Source organism: Heterodontus francisci, chromosome 7, assembly GCF_036365525.1.
Source record: "Heterodontus francisci isolate sHetFra1 chromosome 7, sHetFra1.hap1, whole genome shotgun sequence".
Taxonomy (NCBI): domain Eukaryota; kingdom Metazoa; phylum Chordata; class Chondrichthyes; order Heterodontiformes; family Heterodontidae; genus Heterodontus; species Heterodontus francisci.
In genome coordinates, this window is record NC_090377.1 from 66,665,196 (window position 1) to 66,690,408 (window position 25,213).

Sequence of the window (25,213 nt, forward strand, 5' to 3'; positions counted from 1 at the left end):
ATTGTCAGATGTGATACTAAGATAATAAGGATTCACATTATAATAGAGTCATTGCTTTCTAACAAAATGGATAACACACAATCATGCCTACATCAGGGTCTTTTATTAGGCTAAGCTTAATGCATTCTTTCAGGCTTTACAAACAAATGGAAGGCAAAAAGCAAGTGACACATGCATTTTGACAGAATTGGTTCATTCCCTAGTCAATGAAAATGTAGTAAATCTACAGAATTTTCTTTTGAAAAGAAAACACAGACTCAATTTTAAAAAAAACTTTCAGCAAAACAGGATAATCTTTTTAAAGCTTATTAATTTGAACCATGGATTCCTTATCCATAAAAAAGAAAATAACCAGTTTTTATACACTGGAAAAATAATCGCCTATGTTGGAGATCATGAACATGCTATTATATGCATGCTGGCACATTTACTACATCAAGTCAAATTACTGTTAGCAACTAAAGAACTCCCGCTAATACCTTTCTAAATTAAAACAGTGTCACCACAGAAAAGCGTCTTGCACGGCTCTCCAGCATATTTGTATACTAAGTCCAGAAAGACCTGATCAATAACATGTTCACATCACCCACTGTATCTGGTGCTGTGAAAATTAAAGAAACAGAACCAAAATGCAACAGGTGAATTCTAACAGTTACAAGTCCCTCCCATGACCAATGTGATGAGTTTTTAAAGGCCCCTTCCCCATGATACAGTGCCACTGCTCCCATAACAGTCATGAAAACTTTAAAACAAAAGGAGGAACATGTACTGAACCATGATGGTTGCTTTTAATGAGTCATTCTCTAAAAGTTCCCTTTTCACTCTATTAAATGTAACTACTTTTCTATTAAAAATGGACAGTATTATAATCATGCTTGCATGACAATTGTAACAAACAGTTCAAAATATTTCCAGCTTGTAGCTTAACTTTGCATTCAGACTGCATTAAATAACAGAAGCATCAAGTTTGGTTGAACTGCAGTCAATCTGATCTTTCACATAGCAAAATGGTGAGGTTAATGTGTCATGGAGTTACAGTTAGCTGAAGGAGGTTACTCTAGGGTTAAGGTACTTAATCATACTGATGTCTTAGTAATTTTAATTTTTTTTAAATCAGCACTGAAAGGGCTTTTCTGTGAAACCTTGCAGGTAATCCATGTGCTATATAAAAAAAGGAGCAAGTTGATACTCTAGCCACATGCTCCAGGGAGATTGCTTTCACCCATATCTGCTTCCAAGCATCATCGCCATAGATTTGTTTTGGCCGAAAGAACGTCAGTTCAGTAGCTGCCCCACAGAAGATATTCAATTTTATATAGTAAGACAGCCCTACCAATATACAAAGCAGACTCAAAATTTACACCACTGTTAACTGATATCCATTGTTGTAAATGGATTAGAGGGGGAAGGGTAGGGGAAAGGCTGCAGGGAAGTACAGGCGGGATCTGGCCAAACAATAGGAACTCCTGCAGCTCAGAATACAGGTGGTGCCAGAGAGGAAGAATGGTTACAGCAAAACAGTCAGCTGACCACACTGATGGGAGGAGTATGTAGCAGCTGGCCTGCTGATTCAAGTACAAAATGAAAAGCAGGTGACTTTAATAGTGGACTTCTCCAATCAGAACTTAATGTTTTAATTTGCAAACTTTTTTTTAGCAGCAGAAATCATTTCTTTTTTCCTTCTGCAAAAACACCAAAATTATAAAAGATAACATTTCAAACCAGCAGATCACAATACAAACAGGACTGTCCAGGTCTTTGAAAAAGAAACTGAAATTCCAAATGATTAGGGTTTAATTTTGATTAGTAAGTCTGGTTGTAAGGAGAGGTCAGTGAATGACACTTAAAATTAAAAATTACCTTTCAAAAGAGAGAACCAAATCTAGATTAGCCCTTCAGATAATAGTATTTCTCCATCAAAATTAAAACTAGCATTGGAAATCTACAGAACAGAATATATCAACCAAAGCATTTTTTAAAAATTACTTGCTTTAAGAGTTTATATCATATCTTTGTGAATCAATTATGCATTGTCTCATGCAGGCCCCCACCTGCCAAGAATTAGGCACACATTATTTCACCACATGAACATTAAAACTTAAAATTATTGCTGGGAAGAAAAGAGGGCCTATCACAAGGAATTCCCAGGCCCCTCGCCGGAAAGACCTTTTTTGCATACCAGCAGACAATTGGAACAAACGAACCAGTCCCTGCTTTCCCTATACACAGAAGACCTGGTCAGACCAGTTTAGTCACACGACTAACTGGCAGTTGGAGTTTTTTGACTTTGAACTTGCCACAGAGTTTTAAAACTCAAAGCTGTTTGCGCCTGGACTGAAAAGACCTCTCTCCTGTCTGTTCTCAACTCGCTCTCACCAGCTTCGGAAACCATTGAAGGCATATGAACCCCAAGAGAGAAAAGTCTCCTACAGTGAACAAGGTTTAAGAAGAATACTGGGCCCCAACCAAAAGCAAGAATTACCTACAAAGGGACTACAGTGAGCTCAAAGCACAGTAACAAGAAACTCTTCTGATATTGCCTCAAACCTCTCCATTTTATTTTTCTTCTCTTTTTGGTGGTTTTAATAAATTTCACTTTCCTTCTTTAAACCTAAGAAAGCCTGTTTATGTTCATTTCTTTGCCTTTTAATTGGAAACTGGTGAACAAGGATTCACCAAAGGGGGAGCTCAAAACACAGTGTGTTGAAAAATTAAACCCTGTTAAAATCAGATCAGGTGAAGGCTGAAAGAGATCCCGAGACATCTTTCTCACCTGGTCGTAACAATTGCGATTACAAATTACTTGCAGGAGGAGTATATTAATGGAGGTTTCTTTACATAAGTGCACTTGCAAAGGGAGCACTGTGACTTATGGTTCGAAGCAATGTGTTGGTCCCTTGTCCCTGAGCTCAGCTGGATCAGGGAGCAAGGGGTTTAATAGCCCCAACCCCCTGTGGTCCTTTTGGTTGGGACAGCTGCTCTTGTCAACGTGTGTGTAGTCGCTGCTGGTTCACCTTCTCATCTTGGTAGGTGGTTTAGTTATATCGACAGGAAGTACCGTGTGGACTCTCCAGAGACAAACACCAGACTGCTTGATATTTTTTCCAGCTCCAGACAGTGCAAACATCACTTGTTCAGATTTTGATATATTCCACAAATACTGCAACCACTTGTTTGTTGTGTTAAGCTAAGTTCCCCTTAAACGGGCAGATTCATCTTTTTAGTGAGAGCACCACTAGCTAACATGGTGTCATGGGGGGGGGGGGGGGGGGGGTGCAGGGGATGGAGGAAAAGGAGGTTCTCTCTCTCCAGTAAATAGGCCCAGTAACCACTGCATTGAGCCAGTGCTCCAGCATGGAGAGACCAGTCATGATCCTTGCGGTCTCCCAAGCTGCAATTCAAAATTTCTGAATATGGAGGAATAATTTGAACAACCTGCTGGGCGTTACCTTTCTGGTTGCAACCTGTGTTATACCATCTCATACAGAGGGTTATACTATTGGGGCTTATCTGGGGTGCTGTATAAATTGAATTGCTACACATGGTAGAGGTTCGAGTCTATCTCCACATCGCTTTCCATTTATCTTATCTATGATATGAACTGGCAGTCTAGTTCTCATTCCAAGTCTCTTTCATGTTATCTTTATTTTATTTGGTCGTGGAGGTGAAGACAATGGAAAGAATGGAGTCTGTTGTGGCATTTCAGATAAATATAAAATATAGACTCAATACAGAACACATTTTGCAGCAACCTGATACTCTCACTTTACAACTACATTCAAGTGCAGTTGTTAGATTTTGAAAATTAATACTCTAACCCACTAAAACACAGCACGTAATTTATCGGCTAACTTGGTGATATCAAGAGATTAGCTGCATTTGTCAATAAATCACAAAATGAAATAAGACTAATTTTGGCATTTCAACAGGAGTGTATGCATGATGCTGAACAATCGAACTCTTCAATGACTGCCAAAGGCAAAATTTGTTAATGAAGCACCCAATTTCAAAACATTGACAAATCTATTTGTGAAAGTAGCCAGCTTTTAGTGAAATTGACAAATTCCCATGTCTTGACAATTAATGCAATTAAACCATCCTTCACCACACTGCATATATAAATGACTGGTTAATCGCAGTTTTGTTACTAGAAGTACTTTATTGTTTGTTTGTTATAAAGACATAAAAATGCCAACTGCGTACAAGTATTAGCTTTGCCCTGCACATTTGAGTTAAGTACACTAACAAGGCTTGCCCCAGTAGAAAAATGAAAATCACCAGACCTTATTGTGTGTGATCACAACTGTTTTACACTTAGCCTGGAAGTGCAGGAATCATGCACACAGGAGGCCATTTGGCCCATCATGCCTGTGCCAGTTCTTTTTTCTTGACATTCTAACAATGATCACACTTCAACAGGTACTTAATTGACTGTAACGTGCTTTGGAACATCCTGAAGTTGTGAAAGGTGTTACAGCAATGCAAGTTTTTCTTTCTTTTGAAAGAGCCCTCCACTTAGTCCCACTCCCCTGCTCTTTCTCTATAGCCATGCAAATTTCTCCTTCTGTAAATATATTGTGGAACTTCCTGCTGTTCCAAAAACACAGCACCATACATATCCTGCCACACGAAGGCTAGGAATAAGAAATATTCCCCCGAGACAACCATATCACCATCACTTTCCAAAAATTGGTCCATTTATTTGTGGAGAATCGAATTGTGATTCATGCTGCAGCTTGCCTGAAGCACCATATTAGCTAAAACACTGCATACAATAACGGTGTATGTGCTCCTCCGATTCTAGCTTCTTGCGCATCCCAAGTTTCTTTTATGACAACACTGGCAGCCGTGCCTTTAGCTGTCAAGCCCTAAGCTCTGGAATTAGATCTGGAATTCCCTCCTTATCTCTCTCTCTGTCTCTCCCCCACCCTTCCTTTAAAATGCTCCTTAAAACCTACCTCTTTGACCAAGCTTTTGGGTCACCTGTCTTAATACCTTCTTAGGTGGCTCAGGGTCAAATTTTGTTCGATAGCGCTCTTGTGAAATCCCTTGGGGCACTTTACTACATTAAAAGTACTATATAAATGTAAGTTGTTGTTGTTTTACATCAATTTCCCAACTGAAGTAGATAATGCTCTGCTGATTCACATTGTTGAATACAAAGTCCTGGTCAGACTACACCTGGGTTACTGCAAGCAGTTCTGGGCCCCACACCTTACGAGGGAATGCAGCGTAGATTTACCAGAATGATACCTGGACTCCAAGGTTTAAATTACAAGTAGAGATTACACGAACTAGGGTTGTACACCCTGGAATTTAGAAGGTTAAGGATGATTTGATCAAAGTTTTCAAGATATTAAGAGGAACAAATAGGGTAGATAGAGACGCTATTTTCGCTAGTTGGGGAGTCTAGGTCCAGGGGGCATAGTCATAAAAATTACAGCCACACCTTTCAGGAGTGAAATTAAGAAATACAAAGGGTGGCAGAAGTTTGGAACTCTCTTCCACAAACTGTAGTTACAGGAGGACATTAATAAACTTGCAGTATGGACAAATAATTGGCAAATGCAATTCAACACACAGTGAAGTGGTACATTTTGGCAAGAAGAATAGGAAGGTCACTTATTACTTGGAAGGTGCAAGTCTACGTGGGATAGAGGAACAAAGGGATCTCAGAGTACAAACACACCGATCACTAAAAGTTGCACCACAGGTTAGCAAGGCCACAAAAATGGCAAACTAAGCACTAGGTTTTATTTTTTAGAGGGATAGAATTGAAAAGTAGGGAGGTTATGCTAAACCTGTATCAAACCTTGGATAGACCACACAGAGTACTGCATGCAGTTCTAGTTACCATATTATAAAAAGGATATAAAGGCACTGGAGTAGGTGCAGAGAAGATTTACAAGCGTGATATCAGAAATGCGTGGGTATACATATCAGGAAAGGATGAGAGGCTTGGTCTATTTTCTCTTGAAAAAGGAGGCTGAGGGGCGATCTAATAGAGGTGTTTAAAATTATGAAAGGTTTTAATAGAGTGGATACAGAGAGATTGTTTCCACTTGTGGGAAAGAGCATAACTAGATGTCATTAATATAAGATAGTCACCAAAAAATCCAATAGGGAAATCAGAAGAAACTTCTTTACCCAAAGAATGGTGAGAATGTGGAACTCGCTACCACAGGGAGTGGTTGAAGTGGTTAGTATAGGTGCATTTAAGGGGAAGCTAGACAAGCATATGAGGAGGAAGGGAATAGCGGGTTATGATAATAGATTTAGATGAGGAAAGCTGGGAGGAGGCTCGATTGGAGCTGGCATGGCCTGGTTGGGCTGAATGGCCTGTTTCTGTGGAGGCTTATGACAAATGTAAGATTCATAATATAGTAGAGTAACAAGCTGAATAAAGTGCAAAGGAGATTAAAAAAGGGAATAAGAGGAGCAGACAGTATGAGAGTACATCGGCAACTAACTGAAAAAGGGAACCCAAAAGTCTTCAATAAACACAAATAGTAACAGGATCATCAATGGAAGGGTTGGGGCCCAAAATGAGATCTTCTTGGAGGCAGAGGGCATGGCTGAAGTACTAAATGAGTACTTTGCATCTGTCTTCATTAGAGAAGAGAAGGTAGCCAATGTAGCAATAAAGGAGGAGGTAGTAGTGATATTGGATAGAGTCAAAATAAAGAGGTACTTAAAAGATTGGCAGTCCTCAAAATAGAAAAGTCACCTGGTCCCAATGGGATGCATCCTCGGTTACTGAGGGAAGTAAGGGAGGAAATTGCAGAGGTTCTGGCCACAGTATTCCAAACCTTCTTGGATATGGCAGTGGTGCCAGAGGATTACAAATGTTACACTTCGGTTTAAAAAAGGGAGGGAGTAAACCCAGGTACTGCAGGCCAGCTAGCTTAACTTTGGTTAAGCTTTCCGAAGAAGGGTCACTGACCCGAAACGTTAACTCTGCTTTTCTTTCCACAGATGCTGCCAGACCTGCTGAGTGATTCCAGCATTTCTTGTTTTTGTTTCAGATTTCCAGCATCCGCAGTATTTTGCTTTTATTTTAGAGCTTAACTTTGGTGGTTAATTAACTTCAAGAGAAAGCAAACCTGGACAAAATTAATTGGCATTTGGAAAATTATGGGCTAATAAATGAAAAGCAGCACAGATGTTAAAAAGCAAATCATGTTTGACTAACTTCAAAATCTTTGATGAAGTAACAGGGAGGGTTGAGCAGAGTAGTGTAGTTTATGTTGTGTATATGGGCTTTCAAAAAGCCATTAAACAAAGTATCACATAATAGATTCGTTAGCAAAATTAAAGCACATTGAATTAAATGGAGTGACAGCATGGATACAAAATTAACTAAGGGACAGAAGGCAGTGAGTAGTGGTGAATAGTTATTTTTCAGACTAGGGGGAGGAGTAATGTTCCCCAGAGGTCAGTTTTAGGACCACTGCTCTTTTTGATATATATTAATAACCTGGATTTGGATACACAGGACATTATGCAACAGTTGGAAGATGATATAAAACTTGGAAATGTAATAAACAATGAGGAGAATTGTAACAGACTTCAGAAAGACTTAGACTGGTGAAATAGGCAGACATATGGCAGTTGAAATTTATTGCAGAGGACTGTAAAATGATGCATATTGGTAGGAAGAATGAGGAGAGGCAATATAAACTAAATGGTACAATGTTGAATAGGATGCAGGAACAGAGAGACTGGGGTCTATGTGCACAAATCTTTGAAGGTGGGAAGACAAGTTGAAAAGGCTTTTTTATTAAAAAAAGCATATGGGTTCCTTGGCTTTATAAATAGCGGAACACAGTACAAAAAAAGCAAGGAAGTGATGCTAAACTTTTATAAAACACTGTTTTGGTCTCAGTTAGAGTATTGCGTCCAATTCAAGGCACCACACATTAGGAAGAATATCAAGGTACTGGAGACAGTGCAGACGAGATTTACCAGAATGGTACCAGGGATGAGGGATACCAGTTATGTGGAGAGACTGGAGAAGCTTGGGTTGTTCTTCTTAGAGCAGAGAAGGTCATGAGGAGATTTGATCGAGGTGTCAAAATCATGAATGGATTTGATCAAGGAAATGAGGAGAAACTGTTTCCAGTGGCAGAAGGATCAGTAACCAGATTTAAGGTGATTGGCAAAATAACCAGAGGCGACGTAAGGAAACTTTTTTAAAAATATTAAACGCAGCAAGTTGTTGTGATGTGAAGTGCACTGCCTTAAAGGGTGGTGAAAGCACATTCAATAGTAATATTCAAAAGAGAACTGGGTACTTTAAGGGAAAAATTTAATTGGACAAGAGAGAGAGGGAAAGACAGAAACCTCTGTTTTCCAATCTACATTGTTTTAAATGGTGCTATTAACCTATTTAAAATCAACTGCTAAAAAATATTAAAATAAGGCTCTATGAATATTTAGCCCACACTGATTTATAATATCTGAAATTTAATGGATCAAGAGGACATCGAAGCACAGGTACAAATCCTCAGATTTTTACCAATGTGGTGGAACGGTAGCGTAGTGATAATGTTACTGAATTAGTAATCCAGAGACCTGGACTAATGCTCCAGAGGCATGAGTTCAAATCCTACCATGGCAGCTGGGGGAGTTTAAATTCAATTCATAAATCAGGAATAAAATGCTTAAAAACTACCAGATTGTTAGAAAAACACATCTGGTTCACTAATGCCCTTCAGGGGAAGAAATCTGCAATCCTTACCTGGTTTGGCCTACATGTGACTCTTATGCTGTACATAAACTTAATATACTTGCCCCACCATTTACGGTTTTCTGTTTTGATGTCTTGTAATTAAAGACGAGAAGATACCATAGATATCCAGACCCTGTGATTGATTTTTTAAAAACTTGAATAGAAGTACTACTGGATATTATTTCACTGCATGTAGATGGGATATTATAATTATTTGATCAACTGATATGGAAGTCTTTAAAAGAACTGCTGCAATATATGAAAATTACACTGAATGGAGCATTAACGCTTTTAAAAGGACAAAACAGATTGTATTTATAGAACTTCTTTTAAGCCTGCAGAATGCCCCGAAGCGCTTCACAGACAATGAAGTACTTTTTCATGTGCAGTCACTGTTATAACATAGAGAAATGTAGTAGCCAATTTGCAAACAAGCAAAATCAGGTATTTCTTTTAAGAAGTGATGTTGGCTGAGGGATAAATGTTGGCCAGGACTCTGGGAGAATTCCCCTGATCATCTTTAAATAGACTCATAAGAACATTTACATCCACTTGAGGGGGCAGAAGACACCACCTTCCACAGTGCAGCACTTTACTACTGCTTTCTCTGAGTGGGTTTGAACCCACAACTCCTGACTTAGAGACGAGAATGCTACCTTTTTAATTTTCAAGTATAAAAAAACTCAAGTTCTACAGTCACAAGTGAATTAAATTTGTCTTTCACATCTCTACATTAAAACCAATAATTCACCATTAGAAGGGAGTCACTTAAAAAAAATACATGTTTTTTCTTCCTATACTTCACACAGTTAAAGATTTTTTTAAAAATCTAAATGTATAATGCTCCTTCTGTTAAGCTGTTAATAGCACAGAGGAACTGTGTCAATCAATTCTAAAATGCAATGTGCGATGCCACCAGCTATATGAGAATTACCTGTAGGCAGCTATCACATTACTGGGAAATGAAAAGTGACACTGCATCCAACGTAATAAGAACAATGCTTTATGAAAAAAAGGTCCATGTGATATGATTTTTATTCCTACTTGTGAAACTACCCAACTCATTCATGGGGCTGCATTTTCAGGCCCCCTCGACTCTCTCTTCCCCTCCGCCACCCCTCCCGACCTCGGGGTCAGGAACGGAGGCAGGCGGGGGAGTGGGAGATCCGAAAATACAGGCACCTGCTGCGTGTCAGTTTTGCGACAACGTTCCCGGCACCAGCCATTTTGGGGGAGACGAGGTCGGGGCCTGGGAAGGCCGCCTGCCCCCATAAGGCGGCAGGAAATTAGGCTTGTTAAGAGCCTTATTACAGGTAAGTTAAGGAGGCCGACTGGGATTTTCCAGTCAGAGTCATTTATAGCACAGAAGGAGGCCATTTGGGCCATCAAGTCCATGCCAACTCTCTGTACAGCAATCCAGTTCCCATTTCCCCACTCTATCCCCATAGCCCTAAAAGTGTATTTCCCTCTAGTGCCCATCCAATTTCCTTTTCAACTTGCTGGAGTTTTTTGATGAGGTAACAGAGAAGGTTGATCAGGGAATGCTGTTGAAGTGGTGTACATGGACTTCCAAAAAGCATTTGATAAAGTGCTACACAACAAGCTTCTTAGCAAAGTTATAACTCATGGAATAAAAGGGACAGCAGCAATATGGCTGACTGACAGGAAACAGAGAGTAGTGGTTAATGGATGTTTTTCGGACAGGAGGAAGGTTCGTAGTGGAGTTCCCCAAGGGTTGGTGTTAGGACTCTTGCTGTTCCTAATGTATATTAATGTCCTAGACCTTGGTCTGCAGGGCACAATTTCAATTTGCAGATGATACGCAACTTGGAAGAATTCTGAACTGTGAGGAGGATAGTGTAGAACTTCAAAAGGACATAGGCAAGTTGGTGGAATGTGCGGACAGGTGGCAGATGAAAATTAATGCAGAGAAGTGTGAAGTGATTCATTTTGGCAGGAAGAATGCAAACAGACAATATAAAATAAAGAATGCAATTCTAAAGGGGGTGCAGGAGCAGAAGGACCTGGGGGTGTATATGCATAAATCATTGAAGATGGCAGGACAGGATGAGAGAGCAGTTAATAGAGCATACAGCATACTAGGCTTCATTAATAGGCGCATAGAGTACAAAAACAAGGGAGTTGTGTTAAACTTGTATAGATCACAGGTTTGGTCTCAACTGGAGTACTTTAGGGAAGATTTGAAGGCATTTGAGATAGTGCAGAAAAGATTCACGAGAATGGTTCCAGGGATAGAATGGAGAAGTTGGGACCGTTTTCCTTGAAGAGAAGGTTGAGAGGAGATTTGATAGAGGTGTTCAAAATCATGAGGGGTCTGGACAGAGTAGATAGAGAAAAACCATTCCCATTGGTGGAAGGATTGAGAACCTGAGGGCACAGATTTAAGGTAATTGGCAACATGCTTCCTAACAGCACTGTGGGTGCACCTAACTCACATGGTCTTCAGCGGTTCAAGAAGGCAGCTCATCACCACCTTCTCAAGGGCAATTAGGGATGGGCAATAAATGCTGGCCTAGCCAGCAACGCCCACATCCCATGAATGAATAAAAAAAGAGGAAAAACTTTTTCATGCAGCAAGTGGATAGGATCTGGAATGCACTACCTGACAGCATGGTGGAAGCAGGTTCAACTGAGGCATTCAAGAAGGAATTGGATTGTTATCTGAAAAGGAAAATTTGCAGAGCTATGGAGAGAAGATGGGGGAGTGGCACTAGGCTAACTGCTCTTTCAGAGAGCCAGCGCAGACACAATGGGCTGAATGGCTTTCTTCCGTGCTATAATAATTCTGTGATTCTGCCTCTGTCATCCTCAACGGCAGTGAGTTCCAAGTCATTACCACTCGGTGCATGAAATGTTCTTCCTCACATGCCCCCACCCCTATATCTCTTGTCCAAAACATTAAATCTGTGTCCCCTAGTCCTCGTACCATCATTTAATGGGAACAGCTTTTCTTTATCTACCTTATATAAACCTGTCATAATCTTGTACACCTCTATCAAATCTTACCTCAACTTCCTTTGCTCCAACTTGCATTTCTATAGTGCCTCACACCATGTCCAAAAGCCTTGCACAGCCAAAGTACTTTTGAGTGTAGTCGCTGTTGTAATGTAGGAAACGTGACATTCAATGAAGACACAATACTGAAACAACCCAATATCCAAGATCTTCACATGACCAGTATTTATCATGCCTCATTGAAAATGCTGGTTCTAGTGGAACATGTAGAAATGGAAGTGTTGACAGTCCATTTGCCGTGTAAGATTCAACAAAGCACTGCATCTGCATCAAAAACGTCTTTCATCCACCCTCCCCTCCGCCGCACCAAGAACTGCCCTGCAAGCACACTAGCTACACAATGCTCGTTTAAGAAATATAGAAATCGTAGTTAGTAAACTGGAAGCAGTGTGCCAACATTTGACATGTAAGATTCAACAAAGCACTGTGTTTGCATTAAAAACAGTTCACCTATACCTCTGCTTCATCTCTTATGCTTTTCCTGGCCATATGCTTCTATCTCTACTCAGCCCTCATGTTGATGAGGATTTCAGAGTAAGCATTACTCTCATGCTTTTGGAGACTTCGGTTTTGCATGGTATTCAGAGCATCAACAGACTGGTAGAGCTGAATCCAAATAGTTACACAGCTACTCTAAACATTGACGTTTTGTAGTCACCTGTTAAGTGTGTAGTCTTTCATCCCCACCCCCACCCCATGAACTGCCCTGCAATCACATCGGCTACACAATGTTCCTTTAAGAAATATAGAAATCGTAGTTCGTAAACTGGAAGCAGTGTATCAACATTTTTCTAATTGGTTAAAAAGAAAGTTTGCTGCTATATAACTGGCAGAGCGTTGGTAGTTATGGTTTCCAAGGACGAGTAGAGCCTTGGCCAGGTCTGGATACACTGGAGGAAAGAGTCAATTCTGGGAAACAAACAGAAACCCAAGACGGTACCCTCCCTGCAACAGCCAATGTTTACAAAATTCATCAAACTCCAAGCAGCAGCACCGCACCCGCTGAAGCTTAACCAGTTGGACGCATCCACACACACACACACACACAGATGTATTTCACAAAAAAAAGTTTCTGGAATGAATGTTTCCCTAATTTAAAACATGCCCCTACTCATATCCAGTGAATTTCGGCAGGGCTGGTTCACTTCATGCCGCCTTTGAAAGCTACTGCACAGAAGGGAGGGCAACTTCAACATCAGTGGGCTTGCAGAGGTTCTTCAACAAAAAAACACGCACACACAGCACCAAAGAAGTTTGGATGTAACCTTAATCGCGGCTAATCATTAAATATTCGATGTATGGCGTGCAGACCTCAGGGTGTGTGTGAGTTGAATAGTCAGGGAGCAGAATTACTCTGCTTGTCTTGTACATTTCAAATCACTGACCTGAGATGTGAAGCATATGGCTGTTAACCTTTGATGCATCGCCCTCTCCCTCCCCAAACTCAATCTGATGGCAAATCCAGCAAAACAACTCAACAGAAGTTAATTGTGAGGGTGGGAGAATTAAAAACATTTTATGATCGTAATATTTTTCTAAAGGAAGAGGTAATCCAGTTACTTGACACAATAAATGGAAATTAAAACTTTCTGGTAGGTAATATGATTGAAGAGGATAGATAGTTGAGCACTCACCAGGACCACCACAAACCTCTCCTCCAGCTCACTGGGTTCGGGCATTGGCAGTTTCAGGGGCATGGAGTGAGCCCGCAGATCCGTGTGCTGGGAATCCATACTCCCAGCGTTTCCCATGATCGTGCCCCTGGACCGTGCCGATTTCCAACCTTCCTTTCTTTCCAAGCACCAAATCAAATGCAATGCAAAAAAAAAAATCCTGCTGTGATCTTCCTCAGCGCCCTCCTTCGCCCCCTTCCCCGTCCCCCAGCTTCAGTATACACACAGACACTCTTTCTGCCTCTCTCAACAGACAACACCAAGCCCACAACGTGTCTGCAGATCTCCGTCTCCTTCCACCATCATAGCAGCAGCTGTTCTCTCATTCTCCTCAACCCCTCGGTTGTCGGACGGAGGCAAAGGGTCCGTTCTAACTGTTCCTTGCACAGTCTGGGCACCACTCCCCGTGTGTGCAATGCATGATTCAGCTGGAGCGGTGCAGCCAGCTAATCCCCAGTTCCATTCACACAATAAGCGCTTTGATCAGAGACACACAGCCAGCTACTCACCCCGAGTCGCGTTTGCGCAACACGCACACTATAGGGGAGAGAATGGTTTCGGGAAAGCTTGCTGGGATTTGTAGTTCTCTATTGACATTGGAATTTGTTAAAAGAGCGTTTTCTGGAGCTTGCCGCATTGTAATGCCTTCAAACCCGCCGGGGCCAGGCTTAGGTGTGGTCAATTTCCATTTATTGTGTCTATTTTTTAATGAATTTCTTTCACATTTTCTTACTCGCTTTCCATAACAAAAATAAATGCACTTAATACATTGTAATTTTGAGCCGGGACTCAATTCTGGTTACTTGAGCTGTAATTTACACTCTGCACGGCCTTCGGGACCTATTTTTTCCTTTATGAATAAAAGAAAATACTTGCATTTAGATACAAATGAATGAACTTTATTTGGCGCCTTCCACATCCTCAAGAGATCCCAAAGTGCCAATAAAAGACTTGCATTTATATAGTGCTTTTCACGACCTCAGCAGATCCCAAAGCACTTTTACAGCTAATTAAATACTTCTGAAGTGTACTAACTGTTGTAGAAGACATGGCAGCTATTTGAGCACAGCAAGCTCCCACAAACAGCGATGTAATAATGACCAGTTAATCTGTTTGAGTCATGAGGGATGTACATTGGCCAGGTCACTCCTCCCCTGCTCTTCCTCAGTGTAATGCTGTGGGATTTATATGCACTTGGAGAGGCAAATGGAGCCTTGGTTTAATGTATTGTTATGAACGAGGCAGGACCAATCACTCTACAGAACGCAGCATATTATTAAAGTTTTCCCACCCAACTGGAAAACAGCCAAATTAAACACTCTAGTAACCCCCAGAATAAAGCAGACCAAACCAGGTATCTTTCGATAAAAACAAATTAACTATTTATTAAAATTAAATCTTAAACACGATTAAGATAAACCTATGTCTAAATACCTTATAACTTCTTATTTTAACCTAACTCGCCCATTCACGCACATACAGTCAAAAATCAATGATTTTTTTTAAAAAGATGTTTTTAAAAATTAGCTGTTTCTTAAGAATAAATAAATGACTGGGTTACAAGTCTTTGTGGGTTAGATTCCTGATGGGTGAGGTATCCTAGTGTAAAAATAATCAAATGCCACTCGAAGTCTCAAAGCAGATTTGATGAAACAGTCCTTCAAAGCAATTCAGCAGCAGCAGGCATCAAACAGTTCTTTAAACAAAGAGTATAGCAATGGGTCCATTCAGATTTTTAAAAACCAGCAGTGTTAGCTGGTTTTTACAGTCAAATTGAAACATTGTACCATGTGACCTCCTTACACTCCTGCTGTTGCCTAGGTAACAAGTGCAGCTGTGGCACACTGTTCTCAGAAATCTAAAACTTCTCTCTCTGTCTTAAAGGTACACTGTTTTTAATAGAGTCTTAAAGGCACACTGCTTCAAACACAGGAGAAAAAAATACAGTTCTGTGATAGTATCAACCAAAAGGCAACACCTCCAATAATACAGCACTCCTTCAGTAATGCACTGAAGTGTCAGCCTAGAATATATGTGCAATTCCGAGGATGGGACTTCAACCAATAGCCTTTTGATTCAAAGGCAAGAGTGGTGGCACTGAGCCAAACAGGATAAGGGGGCAATTGTCTTTATATAGTAGAAAATTATAGACCCAAATCAGGATGAATTCTATTTTGATTCTGAAGTTTCCATGGAACCTGAATTCATGAGCGCTAATGTAAAAAAACAGCCACCCAATCAAGGATCATCTGTAATAATGTTTCATTGTTATTTTTTAAGCACCTAAGTTGGCCTGTAATCAACATAAATAGCACAGATTTTGTACATTGAACAAAATGGCCCAGTAAAGATTTTACAAAGCTCATTTCACTGACCAGGTTTTAAGAGAGGGAGGCAATTTAATATCTGTAAATGTGAGATATCACATTTTGAAAGGAAAACAAGGAATAGGAGTACATAGTCAACAGAGAGATGCTGAAGGGTGTGGATGAACAGATGAACCTAAGTGTTCAAAGGGATAATTCCAAGAAAGTGTGAATACGGGGTAGATGAAGCTACAAAGAACGCCAACAGCATTTTTGGTTTTATAAATAGGGGCATAAAGTACAATAGTAAATAAGTATTGATGAACACAAGAACACAGAAATAGGAGCGGGAGTAGACCATATAGCCTGTCGAGCTTGCTCCGCCATTCAACATGATCATGGCTGATCTTGGGCTTCAACTCCACTTTCCCGCCCACTCACCATATCCCTTGATTCCCCGAAAAAACAAAAATCTGTCTATCCCAGCCTTAAATGTATTCAGTGATTGAGTATCCACAACCCTCTGAGGTACAGAATTCCAAAGATTCACAACACTTTGAGTGAAGTAATTTCTCCTTATCTCAGTCCTAAATGATCAGCCCCTTATCCTGAGACTGTGCCCATGTTTTAGATTCCCTGACAAGCAGAAACAATCTCTCAGCGTCTAGCCCCTATCTAGCCCCTTCCGAATCTTGTATGTTACAATGAGATTGCCTCTCGTTCATCTGAACTCCAGAGAGTACAGGCCCAATTTACTCAGCCTCTCATCATAGGACAACACTCTCATCCCAGGGACCAATCTAGTGAACCTTTGCTGTACTATCTCAAATGCAAGTATATCCTTCCTTAAATATGGAGACCAAAACTGTGCACAGTACTCCAGGTGTGATCTCACCAAAGCCCTGTAGTGAACTTATACAAAACATTGGTTAACTTACAGTTAGAGTACTTTGTGCAAGTTTGGACACTATTATAAAAAGGACATTCAACTGATAGAAAGCATTCAGCATATATTCACCAGGATGATGCCAGAGTTGGGAAACTATAGTTAAGAAGCAAGACTTAAGATTCTGGGACTATTTCAACTGGAGCACAGAAGGCCAAGAGGAGTTTAATAGAGGTTATTAAGTTATGAAGGTTTTTGATAGAGTGAATAGGGAAATACTATTTCTTCTGGTTTGGGAGTCAGTGACAAGGGATAATCAATTTAAAAGGTCATAGTGAGGACAGCGATTAGGAGAAATGTCTTTTTTACAGCGGGTTGTCGGAGCATGGAATGCTTTGCTATGGGGATTGGTTGAGGCAGAGATCATTGCAACATTTATCGGGAAACTGGGAACGGGAAAACATCAAGCAGAGTAAAGCATAAGGCTATGGAGGGACAGTGAGCTGTGGTATTACTTTTGGATTGTTTTAGCACAGAACATATACAGAAACAACAGGCTGAGAAGTTTTGCTCAGTTCTGTAAACATAAATGATTCTATTTTCATTTTGAATACCTTGCTTGCTACTTTGCCTATATATTTTTCTGTGAATATATGTTTCTGTCTGTAATAATTGTGAATATCTTTAACAATTACTACTTTCCTTCATAATATTTTGTGATACTGTCATGTTCATATTTTGCCAACTGCCCCCGCAGCATAGAGTTCACTCTATCAGTGGCCTAATGCCTTACTTAACCCTTCTTTGAATATTTGGAAAGTCTCAGCCTTTGCTCAGTGGTAGTCCTCTCACCGCTGAGTCAGAAGGTCATAGGTTCAAGCTCCACTGCTGAGACTTAAGCGTGTAATCTGGGCACACACTTCAGTGCAGTATTGAGGGAGTGCTGCACAGTTAGATGTGACTGCTTACAAATGAAACATTAAACTGAGGCCCTGTCTTCCCTCTTAGGTGGCTATAAAAGATTCCATGGTAGGATTTGAAGAGGAGTAGTGTTTTAGTGTCCAAGCCAACATTTATCTCTCAAACAACATCACTTAAAAAAGGATTATCTGATATTTATCTCATTACCGTTTGAATATTGGCTTGCATCACTTCATTACAAATTACAAGAACTTGCAGGGCCTCCTGGTTAGATCAGGATATTCTTACCAAAAACGTTGCACACTTCACAACCGGGCTAATATGTGTGGTAATATTCAGTGGCTCATTAGTTGCTAGATGTGTCATGACTAAGGTTTTCATTGCTGCTAACAGAGTCACATTCTCAGGAATTAAATATTTGAAAATTGCATATTCCGACAATTTGAATAGTACGATTAACAGCCATTTTTACAAATTATTTTTCTTTGAAGAAATTCTGGATTCATAGTTCATACATTTGAGTTCTTCTAAATGTTGCAGAATTTATTTTTTAAAATTATCATATTCAACAATACATTTTGTAGCAAGTAGACATTTTCTTGACCACTTTCCCCCAAAAGGATTCAGCAATTTTAATAAGAATGTGCAGGTTCTTTAAAGCAATGGAGATTATCATTACAACTCTCCTTCTCATTTTCATTGAATACTTTAGATTGGGATTTGAGGTTGCAAAATTCAGTTCCCCACCCTTCCCTGTAACTGTAATATCCTGTTCAATACCATTTACACTTTCAAAACATTGCTCAAGGTAGGAGGGACTAACTCCTCACTGCAGTATGTATTGTGTAAGGTATCACAAAATAGGAACAGCATTGGTCAAAACATGAAACACATACTTCGACATCTGATTCATAGACAGCTATGCATAGCTAGCCCTGACTAAACATTAAATCACAAGCAGAAACATCACTGTGTGTCTATCAGACGCAACTTAGTCATCATGTTCATTGACATCTATGAATGATTGCAATCTATTGCAATATAAATAACAAACAGATGGATCATTATTACTAACCTTGTAACATGATACAGCATGGTAAAATTACATTCCTACTTGTACTTAGTCTAAATCAGATGCCTGAGATATCCAGATCAAGAACAGCTTTTAGAAGACTGGAGTAGCAAGTTGTGAACTCAATCATTTTGGCTGGAATCAAAGAGAATCAAATTTTGAAAATGCATCCAAATTATACCAAGATACCCCCAGAAATCTTTGCTTAAAGAAAGTGACGTCCACTCCTCTCTCCAATCTGTGCATTGAACTTTCGCAGAACAATGCTTGAATTCTCTCATTAGTTGGTGTTACAATCACCTCCAAATTAGAAAGGCATAGTTTGCAGTCCCTCTCCTGAATTTGAGCTCACAATCTAGGCTGACAGACAGTCTAATTTTATGGCCTGTTCAGGCGGATGTAAAAGATCCCGTGAAAGTATTTGAAGAAGAGCAGAGGAGTTCTCCTGGTGCCGAGGCCGGCCTTTATTCTTCAACCAATACGAGCAAAACAGATTAATTGGTTATTTATCTCAATTATTTAATTTGCTGATTGTGGGATTTTGCTGGACACAAATTATCTCCTGTGTTTGTCTACAAAAGTAATTTGTTGGCTGTGAGGGAATTTGGGACATCCTGAGGAAGTGAACGATGCTATATAAATCCAAGTTCTTTCTTTTCTTTCAGTTGATTTTTCACAAGTTTCATTACCATGGTTATAAGCAGCATTGCTCAAGCCATTTGAGCAGCTTAGTCCAAAAGAAACTCAGTGATAAAAAAACACTTTGAAGAAGTTGGACAGCTATCATCTATCTGGATTAAAGATCATTTCTATTACCCTAACTGCTAATTGGGTCATTAGTAAACACAACTAAAACCCTTTCCTGGATGGTGAATAGCAACCTTTTGCCAAGGACTAAATATGAATGCTTTGCAACATGGTATTCTGTATTTTAAGCATTATACAGGTATCTTTTTTCTTTTTGGGCCTCCTTATCTCGAGAGACAATGGATACGCGCCTGGAGGTGGTCAGTGGTTTGTGAAGCAGCGCCTGGAGTGGCTATAAAGGCCAATTCTGGAGTGACAGGCTCTTCCACAGGTGCTGCAGAGAAATTTGTTGGTTGGGGCTGTTGCACAGTTGGCTCTCCCCTTGCGCCTCTGTCTTTTTTCCTGCCAACTACTGGTATAACGTTAATGTAATATACTTCATAGATATAGTACAAAGCACCTCTGCGAGTCCCTCACAGCGACAGATTTTATTCCTCTTAAAAACTAAATAAATTACAGAATAATTTTCCTTTTGTACAAATAAATATTATTTTGCATTTGCAAACAGATTCTATAATTTAAAAATAATTACAATGTATAAATTTCAATGCCTATTATTTGTTAATTTCAGTTTTAGTCAGAATATTCACCATATTTCTTGTTCTATTTTTACCCCGTCTATGTTCTGTGATCAGTCTTCCAAGATTTCTGATGCCTCCGTACATCTCAAATGCAATCTTTACAGTCTCAATCTGCCATGTATTTTCAGTTACCTTCAACCTCTTTTTAACTTTCTTCTCTTTCCTGAGTCTTTAATTCCTTTTTTTCCCCTCTACATTTCCAGTCTCTTTGGCATGGATATTAAAAGGGGCTGATTATGTAGGCGGTGGGGGGGAGGGGGCAGAGTTTGGGATGGGAAACCCAGAAGTCCATGTTTCCATGCATGCTGTGGAGTTTTAACTGCGGACTTCACAGTATGCTTCTTTTGTCCTTAGGAACAAAGGAACAGGAGTAGACCATTTAGACCCGTGAGCCTGTTCTGCCAGTCAATGAGATTATGGCTGATCTATGACCTAACTCCATATACCTTCCTTTGCCCCATATCCCTTAACAGCTTTGGTTAAGAAATATCGATCAAACTCAGATTTAAAATTAACCACTGCCATTTGTGGAAAGAGTTCCAAACGTATACCACACTCGCGGGGGTGGGGGAGGGGGGGGGCGGAGTTTTATGCTGTCCCCTGTGGCAGGTTTGGAGGCAGGGAGAGCTTGTAATTGGGCGGGCTGGTGTTGAGGGGGGTCCCCACCACCTTCCCGCCTCCACCAAATTAAGTCTGGGGCGGGAAGCCTGTGAATGGCCTTCCCACCCTGCCACCAATTGAGGTCCTTAAATGGGCAATTAATGCCCAATTAAGGGCCTCATCCTGCCGCAGCCACAATTAGCCCAGCAACGGGCGGGCCTGTTGCCACATGGGGAGCATGGTAAGAAAAACCGTGCAGGTTGCTTGCCGGCTCTGGGGGTGGGAGCTGGGTTCCCTCATTAAAGGGCACTTAGTGCCTGAAGGAGGGACCCGGCATCAGGAAGTGGGGGGGCCCGCTGAGAGCCACCCATCTGCCCTTTCTGTTGACCCCCCGCTCCCCTGTGACCCCCAGCCCACGAGACCCCTCCCACCCTGACCTACCTATAGCTAGGGTCCTGCGCCACTCCTAAGCCACTGGTGCATGCTCGGCAGCAGCCACTGCCTCCACAGTGGCACTGCTCAGTTAAAGAGCTGCCAGCCTCTGATTAGCTGGCAACTCACAGAGGGCAGGACTTCAGTCTCTGGGGTCCTTGATTCCATGGAAGGCCTGCCGCTGTCCAGTTGAGTGCCTAATTGACACTTGATTAGGTGGGCCTTCCACAGAAGGGGCTACACGGGGTTCTCACTGGCTCTTTTGCCGGAGGTCGAGACCCCCATCGCTGTGATGAAATCTCGGCCTTTGTGTGTAGAAGTGTTTCCTAATTTCACCTTGAAAGGCCTGGTTCTAATTTTAAACACTATGCCCTCTAGTCCTAGAGCCTCAGTCAGTGGAAAGAATTTCTCGCTATCAGTTCCTCATAATATCGTGAAAACATCGATCAAAACACCCCTTAACATTCATAATCCAGGGAATACAACTCTAGTTTGTGTAATCGCTCCTTGTAATTTAATGCTTTGAGTCCAGGTACCGTTCTGGTAAACCTATGCTGCATTCTCTCAATGGCCAATATATCCTTCCTAAGATGTGGTGCCCAGAACTGCTCACAATATTCCAGGTGTGGTCTAACCAGACTCTGAAGCATATCTTCTACCCTCTTGTATTCTATTCTTCTAGATTTAAAGACCAGCATTCCTTTAGCATTTTTGATTATTTTCTGTACCTGTCCTTGACATTTTAATGATCTATGTACCTAGACCTCAATTCTCTTTGGACCTCCTCTATTTCTCGCTTTTCAGTATTTCGAAAAATACTCTGTTCTATCCTTTTTAGGTCCAAAGTAAATGTTTCATAATTTTCCACACTAAAATTCATCTGAAACCCTTTTGTCCATTTGTTAATCTATTAATCCTCCCCATCTCTCTACCTTGCTTTCCTCCTTTAAGATGCTCCTTAAAACTTACCTCTTTGACCAATATTTCCTTATGTGACTTGGTATCATATTTTGTTTTATAATGTTCCTGTGAAGTACCTTGGGATGTTTTATTATGTTAAAGGTACTATATAAATTTAATTTGTTGTTATTATTAATATCTTTTTGTAATTTTATGCTTCCATCTATACCACTTACAATGCCGCCTATCTTTGTGTCATCAGCAAACCTGGATATGTGGCTTTCTATCCCATCATCTAAGTTGTTAACAAATACAGTGAATGGTTGAGGCCCCAACATATATCCTTGTGGAACACAGCTAGTCACATCCTGCCAATTAGAGCACCTGCCTATTATCCCTGCCCTCTGTCTCTTGGTGTTCAGCCAATTTCCATACCAGGTCAATGATTTGTCTTCAATTCCATGAGTTTCAACTTTAAATTACAGTCTCTTCTGAGAGACTTTATCAAATACCTCTGGAAGTCAGCTTTACGAAAAAATTCAAATCAGGTTTGTCAGGCATGTCCTACACCTTACATTTTCGGGGCTGTGAGTAATGGTTAGACTTTAGTGCAAATAAAGAGTGAGAAAATCATTGGGGCAACCAACACCAACCCATTAGCAGAATCCTTGGGACGAAGTCACGAAGAATTAATACATGGTCTACAAAAAGTGCACGAGAAACATTTGGAAAATAGAAGTAATTTGCCCTCTGAGACCTCTTCTTAAATCAAAATATATTGGGCCGGATTTTGTGGTCACTGGCGAAGCAATGTCATTAACGACTGACTACGAAGTAAATCTTCTTGAGAGACCAAGTGATATCTCTGGAGAGAATTTCATCTCTATTGCCATGCAGTGATACTACAACTGATTGCAGCATTCTTTACTGATGAATTCCCAGCATGGAGCTACAGTAATGTTGTCAGGCTCCACAAGCAGCTAATTACATGAAAGGATTTTCACAGACACCCAACCAGGAAACGAAAAGCACTAAAATAAAACCACATTTAAAGGTTTTTGCACAGAGCAACTTAAACATTGGGAAATACACACGAGGTGAAGGTAGAAGTTCAAATATTCTGAAAAAACCAATTACTTATTTTTAAAATTATTTTTAAAAATTTAGCTTAAAAATCTCCTAATATATCATTTAACTGCACTCCACAATAACAGAAATTTTTTAAAGGAAAAATTCTGTTATTAATCAACTTATGTTAATCTCATCATCATTAAAACCCAGTTACACCTGATTGAACAAGTTGTAACTTCTTAAGGCATTTCAAACGGCGATCTGGAGGTGGGAAAGTTGAAATTCTCGTTGATTTCAGTGATTGCCGGCTCTGGGGGAATCCCCAGTTCAACCTGTTGTGATGTCCTCAAGACTGGAATGAGGTTGAGCCAAGTTTGGTACAAGAGACAGACACTGCAGTAGGCTGTTGAGCTAAAGGCTGCTTCTTTATTCTGTTTTATTTTCGATTTCCCTTTGCTTGCATTTTTTTTTATTTCCAAAATATATTTTATTCATAAAAATCTGTAAAAAATACATTACCAAACAGTTTCAAACAGCACCAAGTCAAAAATTATAAACAGTGCAAAGGAGGTCCGTTTCCTTCAATACAATCATGAGTTGCCTCACAACCCTTCCATTTCATTTGTCGTGCCAGATACATTTTTACATTTTACAGCACACAAACTTTTCCCGTTACAGTTCGAGGGGTTTCCCATCGATCCAGCCCCTCAGTTCAGCTTGGTGGGGGGACCTTACACAGTGGTCTTTCCCCATTGAGCCTTTGCTGCGGCTGCCCCAAGCTTTAGTACGTCCCTCAGCACGTAGTCTTGGACCTTGGAATGTGCCAGTCTGCAACATTCGGTCGTGGACAATTCTTTGTGTTGGAAGACCAGCAAGTTTCGGGCAGACCAAAGGGCATCTTTCACTGAATTGATAGTCCTCCAGCAGCAGTTGATGTTTATCTCGGTGTGCGTCCCTGGGAACAGCCCGTAGAGCACGAACTCCTGTGTTACAGAGCTGCTTGGGATGAACCTCGACAAAAACCACTGCATCTCTTTCCACACCTGTTTTGCAAAGACACATTCCAGAAGGAGGTGGGCAACCATCTCTTCCCCACCACAGCCACCACGGGGGCATTGTGCGGAGGGGGTGAGACTTTGGGCGTGCAGGAAGGATCTGACAGGGAGTGCTCTGGTCACCACTAGCCAAGCTACGTCTTGTTGCTTGTTTGAAAGTTCTGGTTTTTTTTAATTTCCAAAATATACTCTATTCATAAAAATCTGTAAAAAATACATTACCAAACAGTTTCAAACAGCACCAAGTCAAAAATTACAAACAGTGCAAAGGAGGTCTGTTTGCTTCAATACAATCATGAGTTGCCTCACAACCCTTCCATTTCACAGTTGTCGTGACAGATACCTTTTTACATTTTACAGGAGACAAAATTTTCCCGATACAGTTTGAGGGGTTTCCCATGGATCCAGCCCCTCACTTCAGCTTGGTGGGGGGACCTTACACAGTGGTCCTTCCCCAATGAGCCTTTGCTGCGGCTGCCCCAAGCTTTAGTGCGTCCCTCAGCACGTAGTCCTGGACCTTGGAATGTGCCAGTCTGCAACATTCGGTCGTGGACAACTCTTTGCGCTGGAAGACCAGCAAGTTTCGGGCAGACCAAAGGGCGTCTTTCACCGAATTGATAGTCCTCCAGCAGCAGTTGATGTTTGTCTCGGTGTGCGTCCCTGGGAACAGCCCGTAGAGCACAGACTCCTGTGTTACCGAGCTGCTTGGGATGAACCGCAACAAAAACCAATGCATCTCTTTCCACACCTGCTTTGCAAAGACACATTCCAGTAGGAGGTGGGCAACCGTCTCTTCCTCACCACAGCCACCGTTCTGGTGAGTTCTACAGCAGCCTCTAGAGTACACCATGCAATTGCAATTTCAAAACACCACAACACTACATCCCTCCCCTTCTTAGTAAATCAGAGACAAAGCATGTTTAACTGGTTTGTTTCCAAAAATGTAAACAATAAGCTTAAACATAAATAGTTCACTTCATGACATAGTCACTTAAGTATGGTGGACGTTTTCTTTCACGGATAGGATTTCGTCTGACATCAGATGTAGTCTCATTTGAATAACGTTCTTCGTCTGAGATGCCGATCAGTCAATGCTTACGAGTGGTGTTTTCAGTGCTTTGATAAATGACGCGTTTCTTGTG

The 25,213-nt window shown here is 40.8% G+C and overlaps 1 protein-coding gene across 6 annotated transcripts in view; it reads right to left on the minus strand.

Moving 5' to 3' along the window:
- Nucleotides 1-13,973, minus strand: part of fmnl2a (formin-like 2a) — a 282,512-nt gene extending 268,539 nt beyond the window's left edge. For all 6 annotated transcript variants that reach the window (XR_010975339.1, XM_068035310.1, XM_068035314.1 and 3 more), the window contains exon 1: nucleotides 13,402-13,973. Coding sequence is in view for 5 of the 6 variants with exons in the window: in XM_068035310.1 (XP_067891411.1) it covers nucleotides 13,402-13,518 (117 nt within the window). In the remaining variant the exon portion in view is untranslated. The remainder of the gene's footprint in view (nucleotides 1-13,401) is intronic.
- Between the last annotated feature and the right edge of the window lie 11,240 nt (nucleotides 13,974-25,213).